Here is a 24,985-nt window from a genome sequence, read left to right as displayed (position 1 = left end):
TCTCCCCAGTGATAAGATTACAAGGTAACTTCGTGCCTATGTGAGACGGGTTTTTAAATTAAAAATTGTTTTTTAAATTAGCAATGTCTGTGGGGGTGTGCCTGCCCACATATGGGCAGAAGCCAGAGCAGGTGTTAGGTGTCCTGCTCGGTTGCTGTCCAGCTTATTCCCTTGAGTCTGGGTTTATCACTGAACCCGGAGCGAAGCTGATGGCAAGCAAGCCTCAGGATTCCTGTCCCTGACCCTCATCTCCATCCACTACTGGCGTTGCAGCCACACACATCCACAACTTTTACACAGAGGTGCTGGGCTATGAATTCAAGTCCTCAGGCTTATGCAGTAAGTGCTCTTACCCACTGAGCTTTCAGCCCCCTCTGCCAGCCCCAACACTGTGTCAGAATGTACCCCAGAATGCTCTGATGTGCAATCCAAGGTGGGACCTGCCTGCTGGAGTGTGTATCTGATGACATTGGAAGGGAAGGGGAAGGAACGATGGGTTCTAAAATTTCAGGGTGAAAAAGTGATTAACACACTTTCCAGGTCAAAGAAATCCACCATGGCAATCTCTCTGTGGGAAAAGTCCTTCCTCCCCCACACTCTCAATTCCCTACACGTTGAAGACACAAGTACAGAAAAGCACGTCTTAAACTTCACACCCACCTCCTGAAATGAGCAGTCGGGGGAGCTCATGGTGCCGGTTCTAATTGTTAAGGAGTTCTCAGTTCCTCTGAGGATCAGTCTCTCCCATCCAGCTGCTTTGAAATCTGCGATTCTTTAGAGGAGAATGGGGAAGACAGCAGCAGCGGAATTTTCGGACCCTCTGGACACTCTGACACAGAACTCTTTCTCCGACGTCATAGATGCTGGTATCCCGGGGAGTTCCCTGGCAGAAAGGGAGAGAAGGAAAGACAAAGAATGAAGAGGTAGCATGGCGTTCTGCAGAATTCCTCCTCCGCTTTCCACTCTTTGCAGTGTTTGCTCTTTCTTTCCTTTCAGTAGATTTCTTGGAACTTCCTAGAACAGCCTGATGTCTCTGCAAAGGACAAAATCGAAGCACGGTCACATATTAATGTCCAGAAGAGGGAACTTGCTGTCCCAGATAACACCCCTGGGAACCTGGGGAGTTCCCTGAGCAGTTTTAGCCATAATGGGGTTTCTACCCAGGCACTGTGGTGGATAACCAGCTTTAGCGTCTGTTGCTAAGAGGAGGGGCCTCTTCTATGTTTAAACACAAGACTGGGCGTGACCTGCTGGTTCCCTTGGTAGGAGGCTGAGCTGAGCAGCAGGAAGTATTAGTGACAGAAGGGAAATTGAGAAAGTGTTTAGTAATGGCCTAGGAATGTAACAATAAGAGATGATTATCTTGAAGAGGTCTAAGACACAGCAGCTGGTGGTTGAGTCTTGAAGTCCAGAGTTGGACTGGTCTAACTCAGATCCTGCACTTCTTGTTAAGGAATGTTCAGCTTGTGTTGAGTGACTGTCAGCTTCCGTGTACAAATTCCATACCACTTTCTGGTCATACTGCGAGTGCCCACTTCACCAGGTCTGTTTGTGAGTTTGATGAGATACTGCACACCTAAAAGAATTCGCACACTGTAAATTCATCCTAATTTGCCTATGACTTACACACACACACACACACACACACACACACACACACACTCACACACACACACACTGAGGCAGGGTCTGAAGATAACATTAAACTTCTGATCATTGGCTTCCCCCTCCTTAGTGCTAAGTTTACACAGGACTGAGAGCAGCCCGGTATATGCCAGGCAAACATCCTACCAACTGAGCTACACCACGAGCCTTTCCCTACTTCACCACTGTGGTCTTGCATCTTGAGAACTTCCTCTGCCCAGGACAGGTTGGGATAGTCTTGTCACTCAATGCAATAGGTTCTTTATGAATGTTGTGGCTAGCACCAGTATTATAATTACAGGCACATACACTCTCATGGAAGTACCCAAGATTCGCCACTGCCCCAACATCCAAAACACTTAGCACATGGCTGCTTTCAAAAGTCTTTTAAAGCCAAGTTAGATTTATCAAACTCTCTCAGAATGCTATGGTGCCTGTCTGTTTCTTCATTCACTTTCCCCCTTTAATTTTCATGACCCTCCCGTTTCTTCAGGAGGAAACCAAGACAGAGTTAGTCTTCCAACCTTAGCTTTTCTTAGTCAGAGTGGCTACAAAATGAAACATTTTTACTGTTCTTTTTGGAGAGCAACTGCCCAGGACATAGGCATTTTAAGCTCCTTTGAAAAGCACCAAGAACTTCAATTTCCTTTTCCTCACTTTACACTCAAGATTTGGCTCTCTGTAGAGAGTCCTTCCTTGTCCCTTGAGTTAATGTTTCTTATCATAAAGTATGTAGAGGGTCTGGGCTGTGGCTCAAATGTAATAGAGCACTGGCCTATCACATACAAGGTCCGGATCTGATGCCCAGCACACACACAAACATGGAGTGTATAGAGTCAGATATAGTGTAGCAGCGAATTGCACATCGGAGAGACTCTCATCTATGTATGTGAGGAGTAGCAAGAGAGGAGCAGGGTAATGAGTCCACGGCCTCCTGGGTAGCAAGATAGGCTGTCTGAAATTTAATGTACTTTAAAAACTAGTTATGTTTAAAGCCATTAAAACAAGAAGACTTTCTGTTTACTGACATGATCTGCTGGTATTCATGCCCGCCCCGTAAAGGGCATCTTCTCAACAATACAAGAGAAAAAAAATCTCATTTTTCCAATTTTTATGTTTGGAAATATAGACACTAAACTAACCAACCAACCTTCCAACCAACAAACCAACTAACCAACCAACTAACTAACTAACTAACCAAACAACCGGTCTGTGGTCACTCCAAAAGGTCAATAGCAAAATTCGGACTTGCATGTGGTTATGGGAAGTGCTCACAGCTTTAGTTATAAACTTATGTACAGACTGAGGAATGGCTAGAGCCAGACTGGGTTAAAAGTGAGACACTGTTTCCAAAGAAAGAAGAGGGGGGGGGGGAGGAAGAGAATGAAATGAAAATGGAAGAGGGGAAGGAGAAGGAAGAGGGGGAGAGAGAACTAATCCTCCAGGGCACATACCTGTTTATTCTTAAGAAATAATGTCAGCCTTAAGACCCTCTTTGTCCTCAACTCCAATCCCCAAGGTCTCCAGATAAATAAAACTCAGGATGACCAGAAAAACTCAGAATTTCAGGTAAGCATTTTTTGAGGCAAAATATCTTTTAAAATAAATATATCCCGAATACATATGAAACATGCTTATACCAAAAAGTTATAGGTTATTTGCCTCAAAAAGAAATCTGAGAGTCCTATAGTTTCAGTTGCTAAATCTGACAGTCTAGGGAGGAGAGGTCAGCTGGGTTCAGGCCATATTCTGGCTCTGACTAGCAACTGGGTCAATGCATTGCTAAAGAATCCTCCCTCCCCCACTTCTTATTCTTCAGAGCCAGTGCTCACAGTAGATCTCAGAGGGCTGAAAGGGAATTGCTTACCTAGAACAAGTGTGCTAGCTCATTGGGGTTCCTATCCCAAAGTGCTGAAGTCTGAGTGGTATATTAAAACAAAAGCAGCCAAACAAAACGAAGAAAAACAAGAAACATATTTCTCATAGTTCAAAATAATGGAAGTCTGAAGTCTGAATGTGAGCACAGTGAGATTGCACGGAGTTTAGTCTGCCATCTTTTTATTCTGCTCTCTGATAGTTGAAAGAGGCAAGAAAACTCCCCAGTCCTCCATTAATCCATTAATTTAATTAATGGATTAAAGCATTAATCCATTTTTTTGTGTGTGCGTGTAGCCTGAAACTCACTCTGTAGACCAGGCTGACCTTGAACTCACAGAGATCAGCCCGCCTCTGCCTTCCCAGTGCTGGGATTAAAGGTGTGCACCACCACTGCCTGCCCTGCATTAATCTATTCATAAGTGCTTTATTGTCTTGACTAACGGCTTCACAAAAGCTCCACCTGATACTGTTATACTGGGGCACAAAGGATAAAAATATTCAGTCTGTTGCTGTAGAAAACTGTGGGGAAGCCTAGGAGAGGCTTCATGTGGGTTTATCAGTCCTTTGAATGTTAACCAAGAGCCAAGTTCTCGATGGTACAGAGATGCTAGACCCCCAGATGAGAAATACAAGGTATTGTCTGAGAGGCAGTGACACTGGGGGGAGGAGGGGAGATGCTGGAGCCTGGAGGAGCTAGAGGATTCAAAAGGTACCCCTAGATGGCACCCTTCAGCTGAAATCCCAGAGAAGCCCCAATTTTTCCAAAGCAATATCTACCAGGACCTGATGGTCTAAGGAAAACAAGTATATTTTTCTTTTCCTCTCGTGGGAAACGTATCATACTGCAGCTCCAGAAAGTGAAGACAGCCAGACAAGAATGCCTGAGATTAAAAACTTCAGAGACATGCATGCCCTTATATACCATGCTCCCCATGAGAGGTTAAGTCCCCGATGTCACACAGCCACAGCTAGACTTGGGCCCTTAGATGGGGGACCCCAGCCCACAGTTTTTCACGGTAAGCTCAAAGGCAGTGTTTCTGGATACCGGATGGTTGCGTCCCATCTCCAACCCCCTTGGAAACATTTTCAGCTGGGAGGGGCTGCTAAGATATTTGTATTTATTTCGTGGGTGGAACCCAGGAATGCTTCCAAGCACCCCACAGTGCTCTCAGGACGTCTCAGAAACAGACTCATCCCATCCCAAATGCTAATAGCACGGCCGCCGAGTAAACGCGCTCCTCAGGCCTGTATTTGGAACCAGGAAACGTGGGTTTCTCTACCGTGGATCCTTGAGAAGAGGATTCGAGTTTATCTATAAACCTTATCCCTCTAGCTCTCTGTTTGTTTTTGTTTTTGTCTTTAAATCCGTAATGTGGAGATAATCCTTCTCTGAGATTCCCTGAATGCCAACATTTGCACCTGCTTCATGACTAGACTTTCCAGTCTAGGAGGCACCTCACCGACTCGTATGACTTGAACTCCGGGGGCGAATCCAGAACTGGATCTGTGCCGAGAAGGGGAAACCCTAAATTCCTCTAAAAACAAACAAACAAACAAAAACAAAAAACAAAACAAAACAAAAAACCCACCTTGGGCTGCCAGTCCACCTGAGATTTGCCCCCAAAACTTTCACTCCAAGCCACCGCTGTTGGAAGTGACTGTTTTCAAGCCCTCATTTTCTCGTTAGTTCTCTAAAGTCTAGAAGGTTTGTGGGATTGTTCCTAGAGTGTGTGGGAAGAAGCGAACGCTCCTAGCAAAGCTGCCCGCCGCGCGGCTGGGCGCCGGGATACCGGGTCCTTCCTGTTGTGGCTGCGAAGGCGGGGCAGGGACCTGTGCTGGTCCTCGGTGGGGGGCGGGGCCTAGGCGAAGGGCGGGGCAGAAGGGCGGGGCAGAAGGGCGGGGCTTCGTCTGGTGGAAGGAAGAGCGCTCGCCAGCGGGGAGGAGCAGTTCCAGCTCCTGTCCTCAATCAGGCCTGCGTCCCTTCTCTTCTTCCTCCCACTTCGCTTCCCGCCCTCGATGCCTGCAGAGCTGGGTATCGCGGCAGCCAGCACCAGGTGAGAGAGCAAAGCTGTGGGGTGTGGAGTTTAGGGGACCCCGACTGGCTGAACCCTCGAAGTTCCGCCTGGGAAGTGGAGGAGTTCAGGGTCGGCCACGGGAGAGTGCGCTAGCTTCCTTCGCCTGCAGCTGTTGGCCTCTGGGTTGGTCTTGAAGGTGTCTGAAGCCTTGAGTTGCTGGGTGCGGGTAGGAGGTTATGGGGGAGATCCCACCCACCATTTCCAGCCATCTCCGCGCTTACACACCGACAGCTAGATTTGTTTAAAAAACAAAAAAAGAGGAAGGGAGGGAGGGAGAAGGAGGGGGGAGGAAGAAAAGAAAAAGAAAGAAAAGGAAAAAAAAAAGAAAAAAAGGGAAGTCCAGTGCCAGTCCACGAGCGAGGCCCTGCCTTCTTTTTGGGAACCCTGCATGGGAAGACTTGAAGTCTTGCCTGGGCCTCCACACCTCCTCCCCAGGATTGGTCAACGGGGGTGCCATGCGCCACAGCAGGAGGGAGCTGCAGGTGTCAAAGGTGGGCTTGCTCCCTCAGATCAGTGACAGGGTACCCAACTACCCTGAGTTCCCGTCTCGTAGTTTTGGGGCCCCGCGATCCGGGATCAGATCTCCATCTGCATCACATTCTTTTCTTCTCTCTGGATCCCTGGCCTTAGATTGAAACTCTCCACACTCCTCTATCTGAAAGGCGACCCGAAAGCCCTGCCCCCAGTTCGTGGATTCGACCCGACCCGCAGCTGGAACATTCGCGGTGGCGGTTTGCTCGCGGGACGCCAGAGTCCGGAGCCAAGGCTTTATTTGGAGCCTTGTAAGGGGCGGGGCCTGTTCTCTGAGAACCTGGCTAGGACCCCCAAGCTCAGAGTAGGAGGGGCGCCCTAGGCTAGTTGGGGTGGCGTCTTCTGTCTTTTCTTATGATGCTGCTTGGTGTCTGCAATGGACCCTAGAAGAAGGACTAGAGAGTCTGGGAATTGATTGGTGGCTAGGTAGAAGCCTGTCCTAACTGCGGTCCTCCGCATTCTTCCCACGCTTGCCTTGTCAGACTCTCCAGACCGGTCCGTTGGCACTTGGATGTTTCCCAGGCCAAAGAAGACTTGTAACGGGGGACGGGGGCGGGGGGGGGGGGGGGGCGCAGTTGGGCTTGTTTTAGCCCGCTGTCGAGATGAGATTAGGTGACCTTAAGGACCATCCCAAATTCAACAGTGCAAGCTGTTGCATTAACGATATAAATGTGTGTAGGAGTTGGTTCTCCCCTGGCTAAGAGGCGAGAACTCATTTTAGTGATGAAGCCGTACGCACTAGACTCTGTGGTGTAGACAGCGCTAAGGTATGTTTCCTCACTGTAGCGCATAGTAGGCATATGGTAAATAAATCGAGGATCTCGGTGATTTTTGGCACGGTGACAGAATCTACTGAGCACATGTAGGTGAGATCAGGAAGTTGGCAGCAAGGAGATAGGCAGAGATCCCATTCTGTTCAATCCAGACAGGTGTTCTGGAAAACCTAAGAGTAACGCTGTAATTTTTTTATTTGAAAACTCAGCTGGAGTTAAAAGTGTATCTGATTTGGCTCATTACCTTCATGAAAATGCATAATAATGTGAAGACAGTCTTGCAAATTCCAGGCTGTCAGAGTGACAGAAAGTAATTGTGCCAAGGCCTTGGGGACAGGTACTGTGAGGAGGACCTCGCCACACATAAATAAAAGGTGGCATTGTGCAAGGTGTTTGGGAGCCAAATAAAGAATAGAAAGCACCCAAGTCCCTGTTGTAGGAGAAAAGAAAGACTTAGAGGAGGAGGGGCTGAGGGAAGGGGCGGGAGACTTGAATTCAGTTTTCTTGCTTGTCATATTTTTTTTCAATATTCAGGCTGAAAGATGTATGCTCTCAGAGATATATTTCTAGCTCCTTTTCTATACTGTGTGTGTGTGTGTGTGTGTGTGTGTGTGTGTGTGGAAAACAATGAAGTGTTTATAATAAATGGATTTAGTTTCTTCATCTTGCTGGTCATTATATATTATAAACAGGTGTATGATACACATCCTCTGAGTATATTTTCATATATGATCTCATTGAGGTCCATGAAAAATAAATTGCTGGATCAAAGTTTGTGCAGCTTAAAAATTTGATAAATATTGTCAAGTTATGTCCATCTGCATGCCCGCCATCAGTGCATAGGGGATGGTACAGGCTCCTTGGGGACTACTAATGATTCAAGACACTTCTTGTTTCCTCCAGTGATAGCAAGAGACAGGCGACATGAGAGACTGGGCTACGTGCTCCATCAAAGAACTTACTGGTAGAAGATATACTCTCGAGTGAGATTGGAGGACATTTCAAGATGGCCAAAGACGAGCCGCCAAGTGTCTCCAGAGACTTAGAGGTGCTGCGAAGGAAGCTGTGCTTGCTGCTAGATTCCTTCCAGAGCAACGCAAAGGTCAGTCTCCAACGCCATATATACTGGGAGTTAACACTGGTCAGAACAAGACAGAATGTTGTATCGTTCTCATAACACCTTGCTGTGTCTGAGCTGTGGCCATGTTCTTTGTGGCTGCTAGAGCATCAGCCATCATATCGACATCCAAGGCAACAGGACAGCGGGGGAGTGGGAGGACGATCCTTTTCAAGCCTCCTCCAAATGAAGTCACAGAATTGCAGAGCCCTTCCGGTTACATCCCATATCATGCAGAATTTAGTTGGATAGCCACCCATCATGGCACCTGCCATCCTTCAGCTGGATCTAAAGAGGCCACCCTTAGTCCACACGACAGACACTACTCTTTTCTTTGAAAACTTTGGTTCATCTGTTTCCCTAAGGGGCCAGCAAATAGCTAGTTTCAGATTTGAATTCTGTGTTCCATTAGAAATTTATCATCCCCCAGAAATGCTACGTTAGCCACCCATACACTAAAATATTTCCGCACCTCACTAAGTAAGTGCTTCTTTGGAAGCAGTGGTTAATTTTAAGACTATATCTTAGTTGATATCAAAAATGGTATCATTTCAGCATGTAGTCATAAAAATTAATGGAAAAGAAAATATTTCACATTCCTTTTTGTATTGACTCTGAAATCTAGGCTTCTTTGAATTTACGGGACGATTGTGATGCAAATTAGCCACGTTTTCCGTTTTCACCACTCACTGCAGTGGGGTTTGAGATACTCTATTTCGTTTTATTTGCGTCTGTATCTTTATTGATTTTTCCTGTATACCTTTCAACATTAAGCAGAATGCTAGGGTTGGGGCGATGGTTCAGTGGGTGAAGCTCTTGTCTGACTATCATGAGAATGTAAGTTTGAGTTCCCAGATCCACATACAGATGGTGCAGAAGCGCATCTCTATTCTCCCAGGGCTTCTATGGCAAAACAGGAGGTGCAGACAAGAGGATCCTGGGGTGTTTATAGGCCAGCTAGCCTGTCTTGTTCACTGCAAAACAACAACAAAAGCCCAAGGAGTCCTGTTACCAGCAACAAGTAGAAGGCAAGGGCCAACACCTAAGGCTGTCCTCAGACCTCCGCATGAAAACACACACGCTCCCTTACATTGTGTATACATATCACAAAAAAGATTTTTAAAAACAGTACTAGCTGGCTAATACTATTACCAATTCATTGTGTGTCTTTCTAGACTTCTATACCATGTGCACATAAAAGTACGTATGCATATAAAGTGATGGGAACTATTTTGTGATTTTATTTTTTCTATTGGACAGCATACTTCACCAGCTTCTGTAAAATATATACTAAAGTAATATGCTTTACAGGGGTCTTCTTTGGACTTGCTTCAGAATGCATTTGGCATACTGTCGACTTACCAGGCTGCTTTAAAAATGGACAAGCAGGTTTTTAGTTAGTTGGCAGAGACTCTTTACTGAGTTAGCTCAGTAAGGAAGGTCCTCATGGCCTTTGCACATTGCAGTTCATTCTCATGACTTGAGAGAGATCCAAAGTCATCACAGACACTGGATTTGCAAATACCAAACAAACCGTTGGTTTTACAGGAATAAGGAGTGCAGGTACTTCAAGCCTCTAGTCATAACAGATCAGTATATGGTCCTTACTTTATGTGTATTTTTGGAAAGATGCGTTGATGTATATAATGCACACTGTTGGTTGTCAGCACTGAACACAGGGCCAGCGGCAGGCTGCTTCATGCCTCAAACCCACACACATCTTCTTCATAAGAAACAGTAACAAAAAGATACTGATGGTGGTGGTCATGGCGCTGTGCATTTTAAATAATGAGATTGACAAGCAGAAATAAAAACTGAACTTTGTGGCGTTAAATAGGCCACGATGTCATAATTTGGTTCTTCAGTGTCCCAGAGAGGCCCCCATGCTAAAGGCTTGGCCAAGGGCTTGGTTGTTGTGGGGAGGTGGTGAGACCTTCTTGAATTTCAAGTTCAAACCATAACAAGCTGGGAATGTTCCTGTCCATTGACTCAGTCTTGACATCAGAGATGCTCAAAGGACTGATTTTAGGTTGCAGATAAATTAGTGAGTAGAAAGTCCTCAAACACAGGATTCGCAGATTAGAAGGACTGTGTGTTTATTAACTGGTTGAGCCCTAACTAAACTCCAACCTTGTCCCAGCATTTAGTGCATCTTAGTTAATATTTATACGCATTTTCAAAACAGATGAACTTCTTATTCTTTCCTTTTGACAACTCAGCAGTACGCACTGGAGTAGGTTTGGGCTAGATAATTACCCAGCTAGCCTACTCCCAGGAACATGGGGAAACTGACAGTTCTATGGGCTGGTGTTCTCAGATAGTTTTGAGATGAAATTATTTCTCTTACAAGTTTTTAGTATATTATGTTAATTGTCCTATTAAAAATATTCATTTTGGGCTGGAGGGATGGTTCAGTGGTTAAGAGCAGTGGCTGCTCTTCCAGAGGTCCTGAGTTTAATTTTCAGTAACCACATGGTGGCTCACAACCATCCATGATGAGATCTGGTGCCCTCTTCTGGCCTTCAGGCAGACGTACAGGCAGAACACTGTATACATAATAAATAAATAAAAAATAAATAAGTATTTTTTTAAAAAAGAAAAAAAATATTCATTTTATGTGTATGTGTGCATTCAGTGGTATGTACCTGAATGCATGTATGTGTATCACATGTGTGCAGTGCCTGCAGAGGCCAGAAGAGGGCACTGGATCCTTAGAAGTGGAGTTACAGGCAACTGTGGGCTGTCCCATGTGGATTCTGGGACCTGAACTCAAATGCTCTTCAGAAGCACTGAGTACTCTTAACTAGTGCTTTCTCCAGCCACAGGTCACACTAATACAAAGTGAGTCTGGAGGGAGGAGGAGAGCAAAGCACCTGTGACCAGCCTCAGTCAGAGTCTCTGTTCCGGATTTTGGTTCATGGTTTTAGACCATCCTAGGACAGAGGGCAGGATAGAACAGAGTAACTCACTCGTATCATGGTAGCCAGTCAGCAGGGGAATGGGGTGGGGACAGACAGACACACAAAGATACACACAGAGATTGTTTCAGGAATACATAGGGTAGAATGTAGCCCAGGAACAAGTTCCCAGTGGTCCTCTTCCTGCAGCGAGGCTCTCTCCTGTAGTCTCCACAACTGCCCAAACCAGTGTGAGCAGCTGGGGGCCACGTGAGCCTGCAGGAGCCACTTTATATTCAAATCGTAACAAAAGCATCACTAACACACAGTGGTGGTCCCTGTGAGTAGTAAGACCCTTCAGTGTGTAATGTTTATGTAATAGTGAGTGTAACCACACCAGACATAATTTGTATTTTTATTTTTGTTTGGTAGAGTGCTGTTTTTTATCATACTGAAGCGTGGGTCTTCAGAGTAATTTACATGTGTCCCTAGAACATCAACAAAGGACATCCGATAGACATACCGTAATTTATATAGCTGCCCCTTGTCTCTGGGAAATGGAGACAGTTTCTTTCCCCCATGTAATCTGTGCTCTTCACTCACAGTTTAGTGAGCTCTTTGAACTTCAGATGAGGCTAGATAGGCCTCCAGATGGAGTGGGCATGAGATTGCTCCAGCCTGTCCGTAGTGCATGGCCAGTTCTTAACAGTCTTACTTCTAGAATTCATGAGACAGGAATCTGCTTAAAATAGTTTAAACAGGCAAACAGGTAGGGCCTTCCACGACTCTAGGAGTCTTTAAGGCTTCCTCATGAGCCATGGAAGAAGTAGAGAAGGGCTGTCTCAGGACTAGAGCCAGGGTCAGGCTGGTGCCTGGTGCCAGGAGTAGCCTCAACACGCCCTCTTCCTTGGGCGGTGTAGCTTCTCACATTAGTTCCCTGTGTATTTGCTTCATTCCCAGACTGCAGCCCACTCCCCTTGGCTTTCCCATTGATGTGGGCAAACACGGTTGTTTGGGCAGGGACCTTCTTTCCTCACATCTCCTTTAGCACCTGTTGGAGATCTAGAAGTTTCAGCTCCCTGTTCATAGAAACACCAGTGTGGTTGGCGCCGTCACCTGTGGCTACCAGTGGCTGTTGGACTGGGATCTTTGATTTTGTTTGAAATGTATATGACTTATCAGATGTCCTCCAGCTTGGGGAGGGAGCAGTTTTCAGGGAAGCAGAAAGAGTGGCTGGGTGACCAGGTTGGCATCTCCTGATGTGAATTATCTGTGATAGATGATTTTCTTCTCATGTTGGACCTGCCCTGACACGAGGAAGATTTTAGAGCCCACCTTTCAGGAATCTACATGTTATAGATCATGAGCCATAGATCATGTGCCAAGATCATGTGCCAAGATCATGTGCCAGCAGGCACCCAGAGCCTAATCTGAGACAGGCTGTTGTAGTATGGTCTTCTGATTTGGTATCACTTGTGTAATGATCCTGACTGCTGTCGCTGTCCCCTGCCCACTGGGGCATTCCCATCTGAGGCAGGAGAATGGTCTTACATTCTCACAGTGGAGTTTTCCTGGCTGTGAATAGTCTCAGGGAGAACCATTGTGTCTCAAATGGGGCCTGACTCTAGAAACTCTCATGCTAGCGTGCATTTATAAATAAACAACCCTTGTCTGACCTTGGGTACATTAATTCAATCTGTTTCCAGCTCCTCTTATCTGGAATGAGCAACACCAGGCCTTGGGCTGCTGGGAGGATTATCTGGATGCCATTTGAGAAGGCGTTTGCCCTGAGCCTGGCTAATGCTGGTGCCATTCTCTCAAAGTCTGGCATCCTGGGTTGTTGAGTGCAGCTCACATCTGTAAAGCATGGGCCGGAGGCCTATCTCTACCTCCAGGTTAGCGATGGAAAATCACAGGGCATGCCACAGCCTGCTGGGGTCCCTCACTTTCTATCCTCCCATTTGTATGCCGTCTGTGACCAGGAAAATGAAACGTGGTGATGTTTGAAGCCTTTGGACTTGGGTACTGTTACTGCTGCTCTCCATTATCTGCCCTGCAACTTTGTGGGAAAATACGTGAAGACATATATGGCAAGTCTTGAAATGTCAGGGGCTGAGTCAGACAGGCACCTTTAGAGGAGAAGGCCTTACCGACATACTTTCAGAGTAGCCTTTGTTTTTCTTCAGTTAAAACTTACTGAAAAAAAATGGGCCTTGGGGGGGTGGGTCAGCCGGTAAGGTGCTTGAGGACTTGAGTTCAATTCTCAGAACTGTCATTAAAGAATACAGGAGTAATGGCTTATACTTATATTCCATTATTGGGGAGGTGGAGTCAGGTGGATCTCTGGGGCTCAGTCGCCTGCCGGTTTAGCCTACTTGGTGAGTTCCAGGCCAGTGACAGTCAGATAGACAGAGACTGAGGAACAGCACTCAAGGGAATCCTTTGGTCTCCAAATGTGTTGCACACACATGTGCACCCAAGTGAGCATGAACATACACACACACACACACACACACACACACACACACACACAGACCCAGAGCAGTTTACGTCTCTATTTTGAGTGACGTGAGTTGAGAGTGTCCTAAAGTGCTCCTGTGTGCTCTTTTCACCTTTTGAACATGCGCTTTATGACCTTGAGTTAAGCATGTCCCCAAATCATTCCTTCTGGAACTCAGCATGCTGAGGAGTGCGCTTACCCCTACAGTGTTTTCCTGAATGGATATGTGTAGCTCTCTGGATAAACCCACCATGCTTCCCTTGCTGGGAGGTGCTGCTTTGGGAATGACTCCCGCGTTCTCCTTACCTGCTGTAGGTAGGAGGTCTTTGTGGCCATGCTTATTTTGGTTTTGCACTTGGCAAGATGCAAACCCCTTGGGTTAAACTCTAAAAAGTGCTGTGTTTAATGAGTATGGCTGTTAGGTATGGATGAACCGTGCTGTCTCCACAACATTCTGTCCTGACGAAGGTCATTCTTTCCTAGAGAAAGCAATTCCTGGATTGAACTGTTTTGTCTTAGTTACTTTTCTATTGCTGTGATAAAATACCATGGTCAAAGAAACTTACAGGGTCTATTTTGGGTTGATGGTTCCAGAGGGCTAAGAGTCCTTTACCATGACCTCGGGGAAGCATGGCAGCAAGCACCAGCATGGTGGCAGGGATAGCTGGGAGCTTACATCTCAAGCACAAGCAGGAAGCAGAGAACAATCTCATAATGGTGTAAGTCTTTAAACTCTCAAAACTCACCCTCAGTGACACACTTCCTCCAGGAAGGTCACACCTCACTGGGGACCAGCTGTTCAAATATCTGAGCCTAGGGGGGCCATTCTCATCAAACCACCACATAGTTTAATACATTGATCATGGGGATTGTTTGCCTGCCTTCTTTCCCTTCTACCTTTCGTTCTCCCTTTTTAACATGCGGTCTTGGTAGATAGCCCAAGCTGGCCTCAAACACACAATCCCCCTGCCTCGGCCTCCCAGGAGATGTATCTATGTGCCACCGCTCCTACTTTAATTGGCAGACTCTTTAGAAATGGTTTCTTTGCATTCTGAAGGACCTTCATTTTGGGGGTGTTTAGAGGCCAGACCCAGAAAAGGCTCTGAAAGAGGGGGAAGTAGGATATCCCTACCTTTTACTTCTTGGATTCCCCACGCCAAACTGCCCCCAGGTCCTATTGGTTTCTTTTTTGTCATTTAGTCTGTAGGCTACATCCCTCCCATCTCCCTCTGGCCCGGATTTGGCCATTCATGCTCTCGCCTGGTTTCCTGCAAATCTCCCCAGTCACCTCTTGCATACCTACCCCAGGTTCATCTTAGTTAAATTGCTCCTTTGTGTCTGTCACAGCCCCACCACATGCTCTCAATTTACCCCTTATTTTTCCATGAGATAAAACTTTCAAAGTGCAATAGACGTATTAGAGTCACATATATCATATAAATGTTTTTTTTAATTTTTTTCTTTTTTCTTTTAAAACAAAATGAGTCAGGGGTGGTGGGTCTTATCATTCTAGCACTCCAGTTTTGAGGCAGGAGGATTACAAGTTCAAGGCAATAATGATACCCTGTCTCAAATTAAAAATGAAAAAGGAACCTATGAAATTAATTTTAACAAAGTATCTCAAGAAACCCAATATATCCCTGTTGCAAGGAGCCGCTTGTTCATTCTGGCTGCCCAGAACTAAAATAATCACACAGAAACTGTACTAATTAAATCTCTACTTGACCCTTTAGCTCTAGCTTCTTATTGGCTAACTCTTACATCTTAATTTAACCCATTTCTATTAATATGTGCATCACCATAAGGTTGTGTCCTACCAGCAAAGTTCCGGCGCGTCTATCTCTGGCGGTGGATCCATGGCATCCCCTCTGCCTCTGTCCTTCTTTCTCCCAGCACTCAGTTCCATCTTTCCTGCCTCCCTAAGTTCTATCCTATCAACAGGCCAAGGCAGTTTCTTTATTCATTAATGGTAATCACAGCACACAGAGGGGACTCCCACATCGTATCTCAAACTATAATTTAAGACTGTAATTATCATGAGAAATAATTAATGAGATAGCCTAGATTTTTTTCCCTCAAATACATAGAGCATTTTTCATGCAGGTGTTGTATTTCTATGGGAAATAGTTTTTCTCTCTTTAGCATTTACAAAATTTATCTACCCCCCTCTCACCTCAACTCCTTAATGAAAGATGGTCTCAGAGGCGATTCCTGGTGTGGTTACAGGTTGGGAGGCAGCATGGATAGAAGACATTGTGTGTGGTGTGCCAGGAGGTGGAATTCGTCATGCTGTAGGAGGCAGTGCTGAAGCCCAGGTCCATGCCTGTGGCTGCTCTGAAGGGCCTTATCTGTTTAAACAAGGTGAGCCCGTGCCTGGCTGCCTTTACCTGAGCTATAGATTCTCCTGTTTCTAACTTGCCCCAAGTTCCCACCCTTATGATTACTTGGCTGGAAATCTGTCACCAGGAGAAGTACGTGATTTGGAAAGACACACTTCTGATAATGGCACTTCATTTCAGCCACTGGCCTGCCAGCCCCAAAGAAGTGAGACACAGGAAAGACCAGTTTTCAGTGCAGGAAGCGCTCCCCACTCAGCTTTTTTTTTTTATTTTTATGTCACTTTTTGTTTTGTTTGAAAATTTTTTTTTTCATACACTATATTCCATCCTGGTTTCCTCCTCCTACTCCTCCTCTTTCTCCTCCCAGAGAGTAGGCATCCACCCAACTCCATGCCCTTTCTCTCTCTTTAAAACAAACAGGTATCCTGGTCAATGGTGGTGCACACCTTTGAATTCCAGCATTTGGGAGGCAGAGGCAGAGGCAGGCAAAATCTCTGAGTTTGAGGTCAATCTGGTCTACAGTTCCAGGGCTACACAGAGCAATCCTGTCTCAAAACAAAGCAAAACAACCAATCCTAGAACTAACAGGCAAACAAAAATCAAAGCATAGTAAACAAAAAGAAAACAACACAAGGAACACACACACACAAAATTCATAAAAACACAAAATTGGAAACCATAATATACAAGTTAAAAGCCAATAAGACAAAAAATTCCCAAACAAAGCAATATGAGACAAAAAGTCTACAAAAATACCATTGAGTTCATTTCATGTTGGCCTTCTACTGCTGGGCATGGGGCCTACTCATAAGCCAGTGAGACTCCCTTGGAGAAAACTCTTTTTTTTCCATTGTAACTGGATAGCTTCTTGGTTAGGGGTTCATATGCATCTGACCCTCTCAGTGCTGGGATACCGTCCTCCTTGAAATTGTGCAGGCCCTGTGCATGCTGCCAGTTCATATGTGCATCATTCCTGCTGTGTCTGGAAGACACTGTTTCCTTGGAGTCTTCAATCTTTCTGCCTCCTCTTTCACGTAGTTCCGTGAACCCCAAGGGAGGGGTTTGGTGAAGGCATCCCATTTAGGACTGAATATTCCCAAATCTCTTATTCTCTGTAATTTTCCAGTTATGTGTCTCTGTATTAGTTCCCATCTGCAGGAAAAAGCATCTCTGCTGATGGCTGAGTGAGGCGCTGATCTATGATTACAGCAGAATGTAGTTGGGAGTCATTTTATTGCTGTTTCTTCAGCAGAACAATTGTATTTGTTTTTCCCCTAGGCCTATCTAGTCTAGGTTCTTGGTCACAGGAGCAAGGTCAAGCAAGGGCTCCACCTTGTGGAGTGGGCCTTAACTCCAGTCATGGAGTGGTTACTCCCATAGCATTTGTGCCACTATTGCACACGCAGGAAAGTCACTGTTACAGACTGTGGAGTTTCCAGCTGGACTGGTGGTTACTTTTCTAGAGGAAGGTTTTTGAATGATGGGATCAGATCTTTAGAGAACAGGCTTCAATGCCAGTAATAAGGAGGGTGAAGCCCTGAGACCTGAAAACTGAGGGGGAATGCTCATACTTGTGGGTTTGACTAAGACCAGCTCTGCACTAAAGCAGCCTTCTTCATGGAGTGTGGTCCCCATCTCTTAACCTGGTAAAGGTGGGTAACCTGTTTATTAAAGCAACATATGGTTGCCATCATCAGTCTGTAGCCAACTATAGCGTCCAGGTTGGTACCATAAAAGCATTGAGGTTGCAAGCCAGTGTATGCATTTGGAGTCAAAGATTTTAGCTTTGAATATCTAGGATTTGTCCCTTTGAAACTGGATGACTACAAATTAGCCACTTAGCCCATTGCATCTCAAACTTGAATGTATACACAAAGCACCTGGGATCTCGTTGAAAAGCAGAATTGGATGCAACAGTTATCAGGTGGAGCCTAAGGCTCCCCATCTTCACTAAGCCCTTGAGAGATGCTGAGTAGCTAGGACTTAACTCTTCTGTTCTTTTGCGACCCTCATTATGAGAACTTTGGCTGCAGAGCAGTAGGCACATTGCACACATAAGAGGGTGTCTTTCAGAGAGGGTGTGTGCTGGGCAAGAGAGCAGCGACATGACCTTTCCTTCTCTCACAGATCTTGACACTGGTGGGAACCTCACCCTTGCCACCCTTCCCACAGATTCCTTATATTGCTGCCAGGTACCTCACGTCTTGGGAGATGTTTCATATTGATGTCTGGGAGCCTCTGACTTGCCGGAGGCCTCTGACTGTGGCCGTACTTCCCACAGCTGAGGCAGATCAGCTCAATCTGAGGTTTGGACATGGCACTTAACCCTGGCTCTCTGTCCTTTGCCTACAGGTGGTTGCCTTCATGAAGTCCCCGGTGGGTCGGTACCTGGACAGGCATCCTTTCCTGGCTCTCACCGTGCTGATGTTTGTTACCATGTCAGCTATCCCTGTTGGCTTCTTCCTGCTCATCGTGGTGCTCACCGCCCTGGGTGCTCTCATGGGGGCCATATTACTGGAAGGTACTCTGCCCTAGGTTATGGGGAAGTAACTCAATAAGGTGGACAGTATTGAACATCTGCCATTTTTTATAAAGACTCCTCTTTCTGGTGCAAGGCAGCTTGTCAGAGTAGCTAAAACACAGGCTCTCGTGTTCCATCAGCCGCCCATCACCACTGTGATTTAGGGCGTGACTTACTCCTTCCAGGCTTTAAATTGGACAGGCAACAAAACAAGCAAGGAGACTCCAAGTGTAACATAGTTTGTGAACAATGGGAATGGAAGCAACCAGAGGCCCCATCGGCTGATGCCAGAAGCCGAGGCCTAGCCAGGTGTGGACCTTCTGCCATTATGATTTTTAATGGGAAATCTCCCAACTTCAAAAATCTGAGTTAGCTGCCAGTATTTTAGATACCCTGGCCCAGGGCCCTCTCAGTTTCTGTGCATTTCAGGTGAAGGCACCTCCTAACCACGCTTTCCTCCTAGGACTGATTATCTCTGTGTGCGGCCTCTCACTGCTCTGCATCCTCTGTGGCTTGGGCTTCGTGTCGCTTGCCATGTCAGGGATAGCCATGATCTCCTATGTGGTAGTGTCCTGCCTCATGAACTACTGGTTTTCTCCCAGGTAAATGCATGTCAATGGAACAATTAATCTTGGGTATTTGGGGGATCCACACAGATAACTCTCTAATGCCACTTGGTGTCCAGCAGTTAAATTATAAGCTGCAGGTGCTCCTCACGGTTGCCCGTTGACATTAGCTGTCAGCTCCATATTTCCAGATGTGTTTCATACATACACACATGCACACAAACATTGCTGCCCTTGTCCATCGCCTACTGAGCTCATCTTGCAGCTGTAGTAGCTTCGTCAGACAGTTACTAATTCTTCTAAAAAGGATATCTGTTCACTTTACAAGGTCAAATGGGGTCGGTCATTTAGGAGGTTTGGGAGGAAGACTAACCCATCAGGTAGCCATGCCCACCTTCCAGGGTGGTACAGGAGCTGGGATGCTGCTATCCCCGCCATCTACCTTGGTCTCCTCTGTTTGTCAGTGCGAGCATCTCAGCACAGTGAGCAAGGCTCATGTTTACTCTGTGGAGTCCCCCCCCGCCCACAGTGTGGCTCTGGGTCTGGAGGAACAGTGACCTTTTTAGATGCTGGAGGGAAACCTAGCAGTGCTGAAGTGCTAGGGAGACATAATGTGCTACCTCCTGATACTCAGGGCTTTTCAGAGGCATCTTTTTTGATCCATGATCTTTGTGCTGTGTATAGATTTTTGATTCTTAAGTTCCCATGTACGGAGTCTCTCTTGTACTTCACTAATTTCTGCTAATTTGATGACTGTGGCTAAGGTATTTGCTCAGTGCAGAATCTCTGTTGAGCACTTCCCAGCCTCATCTCGTTTAACCCTTGGGGTGAGCCTCATTCTGTGAGAGGGAGATGAAAGACAAGTGCACATGCTAAGAACAGCCGAGAAGGAACTTAAATCTAGGTCTGCTGAGTCTGGTAAAACTCTCAGCCAAAATATAAAGCGGCTATAAAACATATTCAACAATCTCTGGAAAGAGGCAGATAGTAAAGATTCTAGGGCTTTTCGACCGTGGTCAGCCTCTCAGCTTGCTGCTGTACCATGAGAGCAGATAATAATCAAATAAACTGGTCTGGCTGTGTTCCGATAAAACTTTATTTAAACTTTACAAAAACAGATGGCTTGCCAAAGTTTGCCCCTATGGCCATAATTGATTTGCTAGTCCATGCTCTAAGAAAATCCACTAGTGCCCTTGAACATCTTAACAAAGTTGGCTTTACCACTTGCCTAACATGTTCAAGGACCTGGGTTTGATCCCCAGCATTTCCCCTTCCCCCAGAAAAGTTTATCCTGTCATTACTTTTTGTTGATGTGTCTGTGATCTTAAATTGCACAGGGGTTGTTCTCACAAGATTGCTTAGCTGATAATCCCTGGAAACACGCCAGTTTCTCAGAAGTTGCTTTGATCACTATCAGCTTTCAAGGACACACAGTGCCCTATTTGGCTTATTGAGGGCAATGCTTTAGAGCTAAAATCCCTCCATCCCTTTGAACTCTGCTTTAATTAGGCTACGTGCTTAAGAAGTACACCGCAGAAAGTAGCGTAATGAGATACTTGGGAGAAGCTCAGGTGGAAGCTACAAGACTAGGAATCTGAGTTTGGAATCCCAGAACCAACATGAAAATACCAGGCAAGGTATCCACTCGTAATCTCAGCAGTGGGGAGACAGGGATAGTTGGGTGGCTGTGGCTTGCTGGCCAACCAGCCCGGCCTAGTAGAGAGTTTCAGGCCAATGGGAGACCATGTCTCAAAGGATGTAGACAGTGTTCCAGAGGATGACACATGTGAAAATGTGCACACACACACACACACACACACACACACACACACACTGAAAGAGGAAAGAAAAGCACAACCAGAATGGTGTTTGTCAGTGGAGAGGCTCAACTTGGTTCTTCCCGTCTCCATTTTCTTCCCGAGACATCAGGCTCCCATTTGGGCAGAGATTCTCAACTTTCTGTTCTCAGGAGTCACTTCACCTTCTCAAAGGCTACTGAAGCATCCAAGGCGTGGGTGCAGAGCTTTGATAACAGTCCCACTGCAAGTTACAGCAGCAACTATAGAACTGTCTGTCCTCTTAAAAGGAAAAATACTAACCATCTAAACAAAAAACATGTTAATGAAAAATGGTTGTATTTTATAAACAAAATTAATTTAGACAGGTCACATTGTCTTATATTTATCAATAGCCTTCTCTATTTTTTCCTACCTCCTGCTATATGGCCAAGGCTGGCCTGGAACTCATGATATAGTTTAGGTTAGTCTCAGTTTCTTGTTCTTCCTGCCTCAGCACCCTTCCCCAAGTGCTGGAACTACAGGTGCACAGTGCCACCCTGGCTATCATAGTTTTCTTAACTATATGCTTTGGTGGAAGTAGCAAGGCTAGCCTTTGTACCTCTGTTCATGTGGTCTGGAGGAAATCTTTGGAGAAGCCGGACCCTCACAGTGCAGTGGGGAAGGGGAACCTTCTCCAGAGGACTGTGGATGCTCTCTGATAGTATAGCTGAACTCTATAATGATTCTTGCTTCTAATTTAGTGAAAATGTGACATTGTTTTTCACTCTTTTACTAACATAGTCTGAGCAGATCTGTACCACACAGGGTTATGTGACTCGATGCCTTGGTATGAAGGGTCAGTTCACTGAATCACGTAGCTCTTCCACATGTTATGTGAAAACTCCCCTGTTCCTCTGTGAGATAACAAGAATGGAAAGAACATAGAAGGTGTTATGATAAATTAGATGCTGTGTTAGGAAAATCTTTAACACTCAAGATAAAAATAGTCCCTCATTGACTGACCCAAAGTACAAGAGATCAAAGAGGAGCTACCAATTTGTTCTATGACTTAATGGGTTTGATCCTAAACTGAAAGATGAAAAAGGAAACAAATTCGAATATGGCCTTACTTAGGAAAATATACTAGACAGTTACTCAGCAACACATTGTGATCTTCTCTGTAGATAATCTTAATGTCAAAGATGCTGGAGAGACTTCCTAGGGCCTGAAGGCTGGGGTAGGGGGAAGTAAGGGGCCAGGGCAGCATGTGCCTTTGTAGACCACACAAATTATTCACCCCACGTCACTCACCCTGGGTCTTTCCAAATATCCAGAGTGTGCCTGACTTCCCCCTACCCCACTCCATCCAATTACTGCAGACTGAATTCAGAATTTAGGCTTCTGAGGCAAGCATTCTCTAGGCCTTTAAAGTTACTGTTCTTGAGCCAGGTGGTGGTGGTGCACTCCTTTAATCCCAGCACCTAGGAGGCAGAGGCAGGAGGATCTCTGTGAGTTTGAGGCCAGCCTGGTCTACAAAGCAAGTTTCAAGACAGCCAGGGCTACACAGAGAAACCTTGTCTCAAAAATCCAATATATATATAATCATCCTTAAATTTTGACATAAGCTCTCACAAAGTTGATCAGGCTGGCCTTAAACTCACTCTGTAGCACAGGCTGGCCTTGAAACTGCAACGTCCTTCCTGCCCTAGCTTCCCAAACAGCTGGGATTGCAGAACCTGTCACACTGCCCAGTGCTTCTTCACACACTTGCTTACAAAAAGAAAGAAGAGCAGAGCAAAGGTTTCTTGTTTTTGGTTTGTTTGTTTTGGCTTTTTTGTTGCCAGGTAGAAATGTTTTTGGTGGCAAGTAATTACAAACAAAATAGCCTGAGGTAGGTAGATACTAACTCAAATAAGGTTTTGTTTTTATTGGATAATCAAGAGATGGAGACAGCCCAGGAGGGCTGGTACAACCACTGTATGGTGTCACCAACATACCGAGTGCCTTCTGCCTTTCTTCGCTGCCATCCTTAGCCTGTGGGTTTGCCTCCATATGGCCGTAACTGGTACAGCTCTCCAGGTACAAACATGTTCGGGGGAGGGCACCGGTGAGAGATCATGAGCGTGCAAACGAGCCCAAGAGACCCGTTCTCCCAAGTGAAGTCTTTCCCTAGTGCTCTTCCTCATTCTCCCCAAAGACACATCATTAGCTAGACCTTCATAAGGTGCCAGTCAGCTTGGACAGGAGTTCAGCTTTCTTACCTTCTGTGACAAGAGTTCATAGAACACAACAGCCAAGAGTGCAGTACACGTGCTGGGCCATTCTTGGTGTTGCTCCTAAACTAACCATTTTGTCCTTTCACACAACAGGCCCCTGACACAGCAGCATGCCAACACCAACTGTCAGCTGGCTATGAAGTCTGCAGACTTTGAGGGGCTCTACCAGGAATGACAGGCCATACGGAACCAGAGATTGCTTCCTAAGCATGCTGGGAAAGCTCTTCGCCTCTCTGCTTGGGTCATAGCTCAGAGAGAGGGCTGGATGCTTGCTCTGCTGCACTGCTCACTGTGTCTAAACTGCAGTGGCCGGAGCCACCTCCCCAGCCCTCCCCAGCCCTTCCCAATCCCCAGTATGCAGTCTTGACCTTAGCAGAGTCCCAGGCTTCTAGAACTGGGAAGCTGGACCACCAGGGCCACTGGGTTGAGTCCTAGGTCCCATTTGGGGTAAGGTCACTTGTTTTTGAAGTTTAGTTTCATTTTATTGGGCGGGGGGAGGATGAAGAAGAGCGTTTTCTCCAGTCATTTGAAAGAAGAGGCAAAAGAAATAACCCAAAGAGAGTCAGCTCTCCTGCCTGTATTGCTTTTCTATCAGAAAGAGCAGCAACATCTGGGGATTGTGGGCTGAATTGAAAAGCAGTCTTAACCTTGCAGCTAGGAGTCTTTTAGTCTCAAGGCCTAGTTGTGGAGTGCCTTGATCGTCGGTGTATTGGTACTTGATATGTTTATATTGTTTTTAAAAGAATTTGCCCTGTCAAGCCATTTCTTGACAAACAAACCAACCAAGCACATACTGAAGACTACAAAGCAAACAAACAAGCCTGTGTGGTTTCCTCTTTACAGTTATTAAATATTTATTTGGTTCTTGCTATGCCTTCTCTCCTACTCATTTCCATATGTCAGACATGCATTAATTAGATGTTTGCTATCATGACAAAAGACCAGAGATAATTATCTTTATAAAGGAAAAACTGTGGCTCGCGGTTTAGAAGTTCCAGTACAGAGTTCATTAGACCTTTTGATTTGAACCCGTGATGGCTCAGTACATGCTGGGGTTCCTGATGAAGGCCTGCTCACCCCATGGTGGCTAGGGAGCAGAAAGAAGAGCTTGGGGTCCCAATATTTAAGGGCAGTCCCTAAGGACCTAACTTCCCATTGCGCCCCATTCTCTAATGGTTCCTTCTACCCTTTTAGCACCATGGTCTGGTGACCAAGGCTTTAACACATGGACCTCGGGCAACATAAAACCGCAGCAATTTCTCTGTTGATGTCACAGCCCATCCTGTGTAATTTTGGGGCCCCGAGTTACTTTTCAGGTTGTTGTGAGCAAATACCCAACAAGTTGCCGCGTTAGGGCGGAAAGGCTCATCTGGCTTACAGTTAATGGCGCTGCAGCCCATCCTGGCGGGGATGGAATGGCTTCAAGTCACATTGCACATGTAGTCACGACGCATTTAGAGGACTGGAAATTGAGCTCAGCTGAGAACCTCAGGGCCTGCCCCTGGCAAGTACCAGGAGCTGAACACCTGAGTCTACGGGGGACTTCTCACACTCAAACCACAGTACACAGCTTATTCAGTTGCTAGAGACAACATGCAACTCAAAGCTGTTTTCAAAGGGGTTGGAGTGATTTCACTCAACCAAAACCCAGTGGGCAGATTTTGCTATTGTATTTGAGACAGGGCCTTGCTGTAGTCCAGGCTGGCTACAGGATCATGCATTGTGAAGGTCTAAAACTCATTTGATTTCACCTCAATTTCCTTATTGTGCACCTTTTTTTTCAGCAGGTGTATCCCACACAGCATTCTCTTCAGCTCTTTGTTGCACTTTGTACTCAACTAGAAAGTTGCTCTGTACATGCAAATTCCAGATTCGACTCTGATTGGATAGATCTGGGTCATGTGACCAACCTTGAACCAATCACAGTGGCCAGTATAATAGCATCTGCTTAAATGGCATGTGTATTCATGCAAGAGCTGGGAGAGTGCCTCCTAGATCACCACTATGGTCCCACAGTTGGTGAGGTTGGCAAGAAGGAAGGAGACCCCAAAGGAATACCAGAAGAAAAGGAAGTTTGCTGGGAGAAATAG

At 45.9% G+C, this 24,985-nt stretch overlaps 2 protein-coding genes across 4 annotated transcripts in view; one reads left to right on the top strand and one right to left on the bottom strand.

Moving 5' to 3' along the window:
- The window catches only part of Dnah3 (dynein axonemal heavy chain 3), a 162,606-nt gene extending 161,810 nt beyond the window's left edge, over positions 1 to 796 (bottom strand). For both annotated transcript variants that reach the window (XM_041666669.1, XM_041666670.1), the window contains exon 1: positions 661 to 796. In XM_041666669.1, coding sequence (XP_041522603.1) covers positions 661 to 690 — 30 coding nt within the window. In that variant the 5' untranslated portion in view covers positions 691 to 796. The remainder of the gene's footprint in view (positions 1 to 660) is intronic.
- A 4,649-nt stretch (positions 797 to 5,445) lies between these two features.
- On the top strand, positions 5,446 to 23,763 carry Ldaf1 (lipid droplet assembly factor 1). Of its 2 annotated transcripts, XM_041666822.1 has the most exons (6): positions 5,446 to 5,576; positions 7,805 to 8,003; positions 18,107 to 18,275; positions 18,739 to 18,877; positions 22,536 to 22,698; positions 22,989 to 23,763. In XM_041666822.1, the coding sequence occupies exons 2-6, from the start codon at positions 7,908 to 7,910 to the stop codon at positions 23,049 to 23,051; spliced, it is 630 nt and encodes a 209-aa protein (XP_041522756.1). In that variant the 5' UTR covers positions 5,446 to 5,576; positions 7,805 to 7,907; the 3' UTR covers positions 23,052 to 23,763. The 2 variants fall into 2 exon arrangements, with proteins under 2 accessions (XP_041522756.1, XP_041522757.1); XM_041666823.1 differs by lacking the exon at positions 22,536 to 22,698.
- Positions 23,764 to 24,985: the final 1,222 nt, after the last annotated feature.

The sequence above is a fragment of the Microtus oregoni genome, unplaced genomic scaffold (assembly GCF_018167655.1).
Source record: "Microtus oregoni isolate MIOR12 unplaced genomic scaffold, Mior012 000016F_ref0000370, whole genome shotgun sequence".
NCBI classification, from domain to species: domain Eukaryota; kingdom Metazoa; phylum Chordata; class Mammalia; order Rodentia; family Cricetidae; genus Microtus; species Microtus oregoni.
This window is presented reverse-complemented; position numbering and strand designations above follow the sequence as displayed.

Coding starts and splice junctions, on each gene's coding strand:
- Ldaf1 (XM_041666822.1), top strand. CDS start 7,908: ATGGCCAAAGACGAGCCGCCAAGTGTCTCCAGAGACTTAGAGGTGCTG. Junction 18,276..18,738: donor GGGGGCCATATTACTGGAAG/GTACTCTGCCCT, acceptor CTTTCCTCCTAG/GACTGATTATCTCTGTGTGC. Junction 22,699..22,988: donor TAACTGGTACAGCTCTCCAG/GTACAAACATGT, acceptor TTCACACAACAG/GCCCCTGACACAGCAGCATG.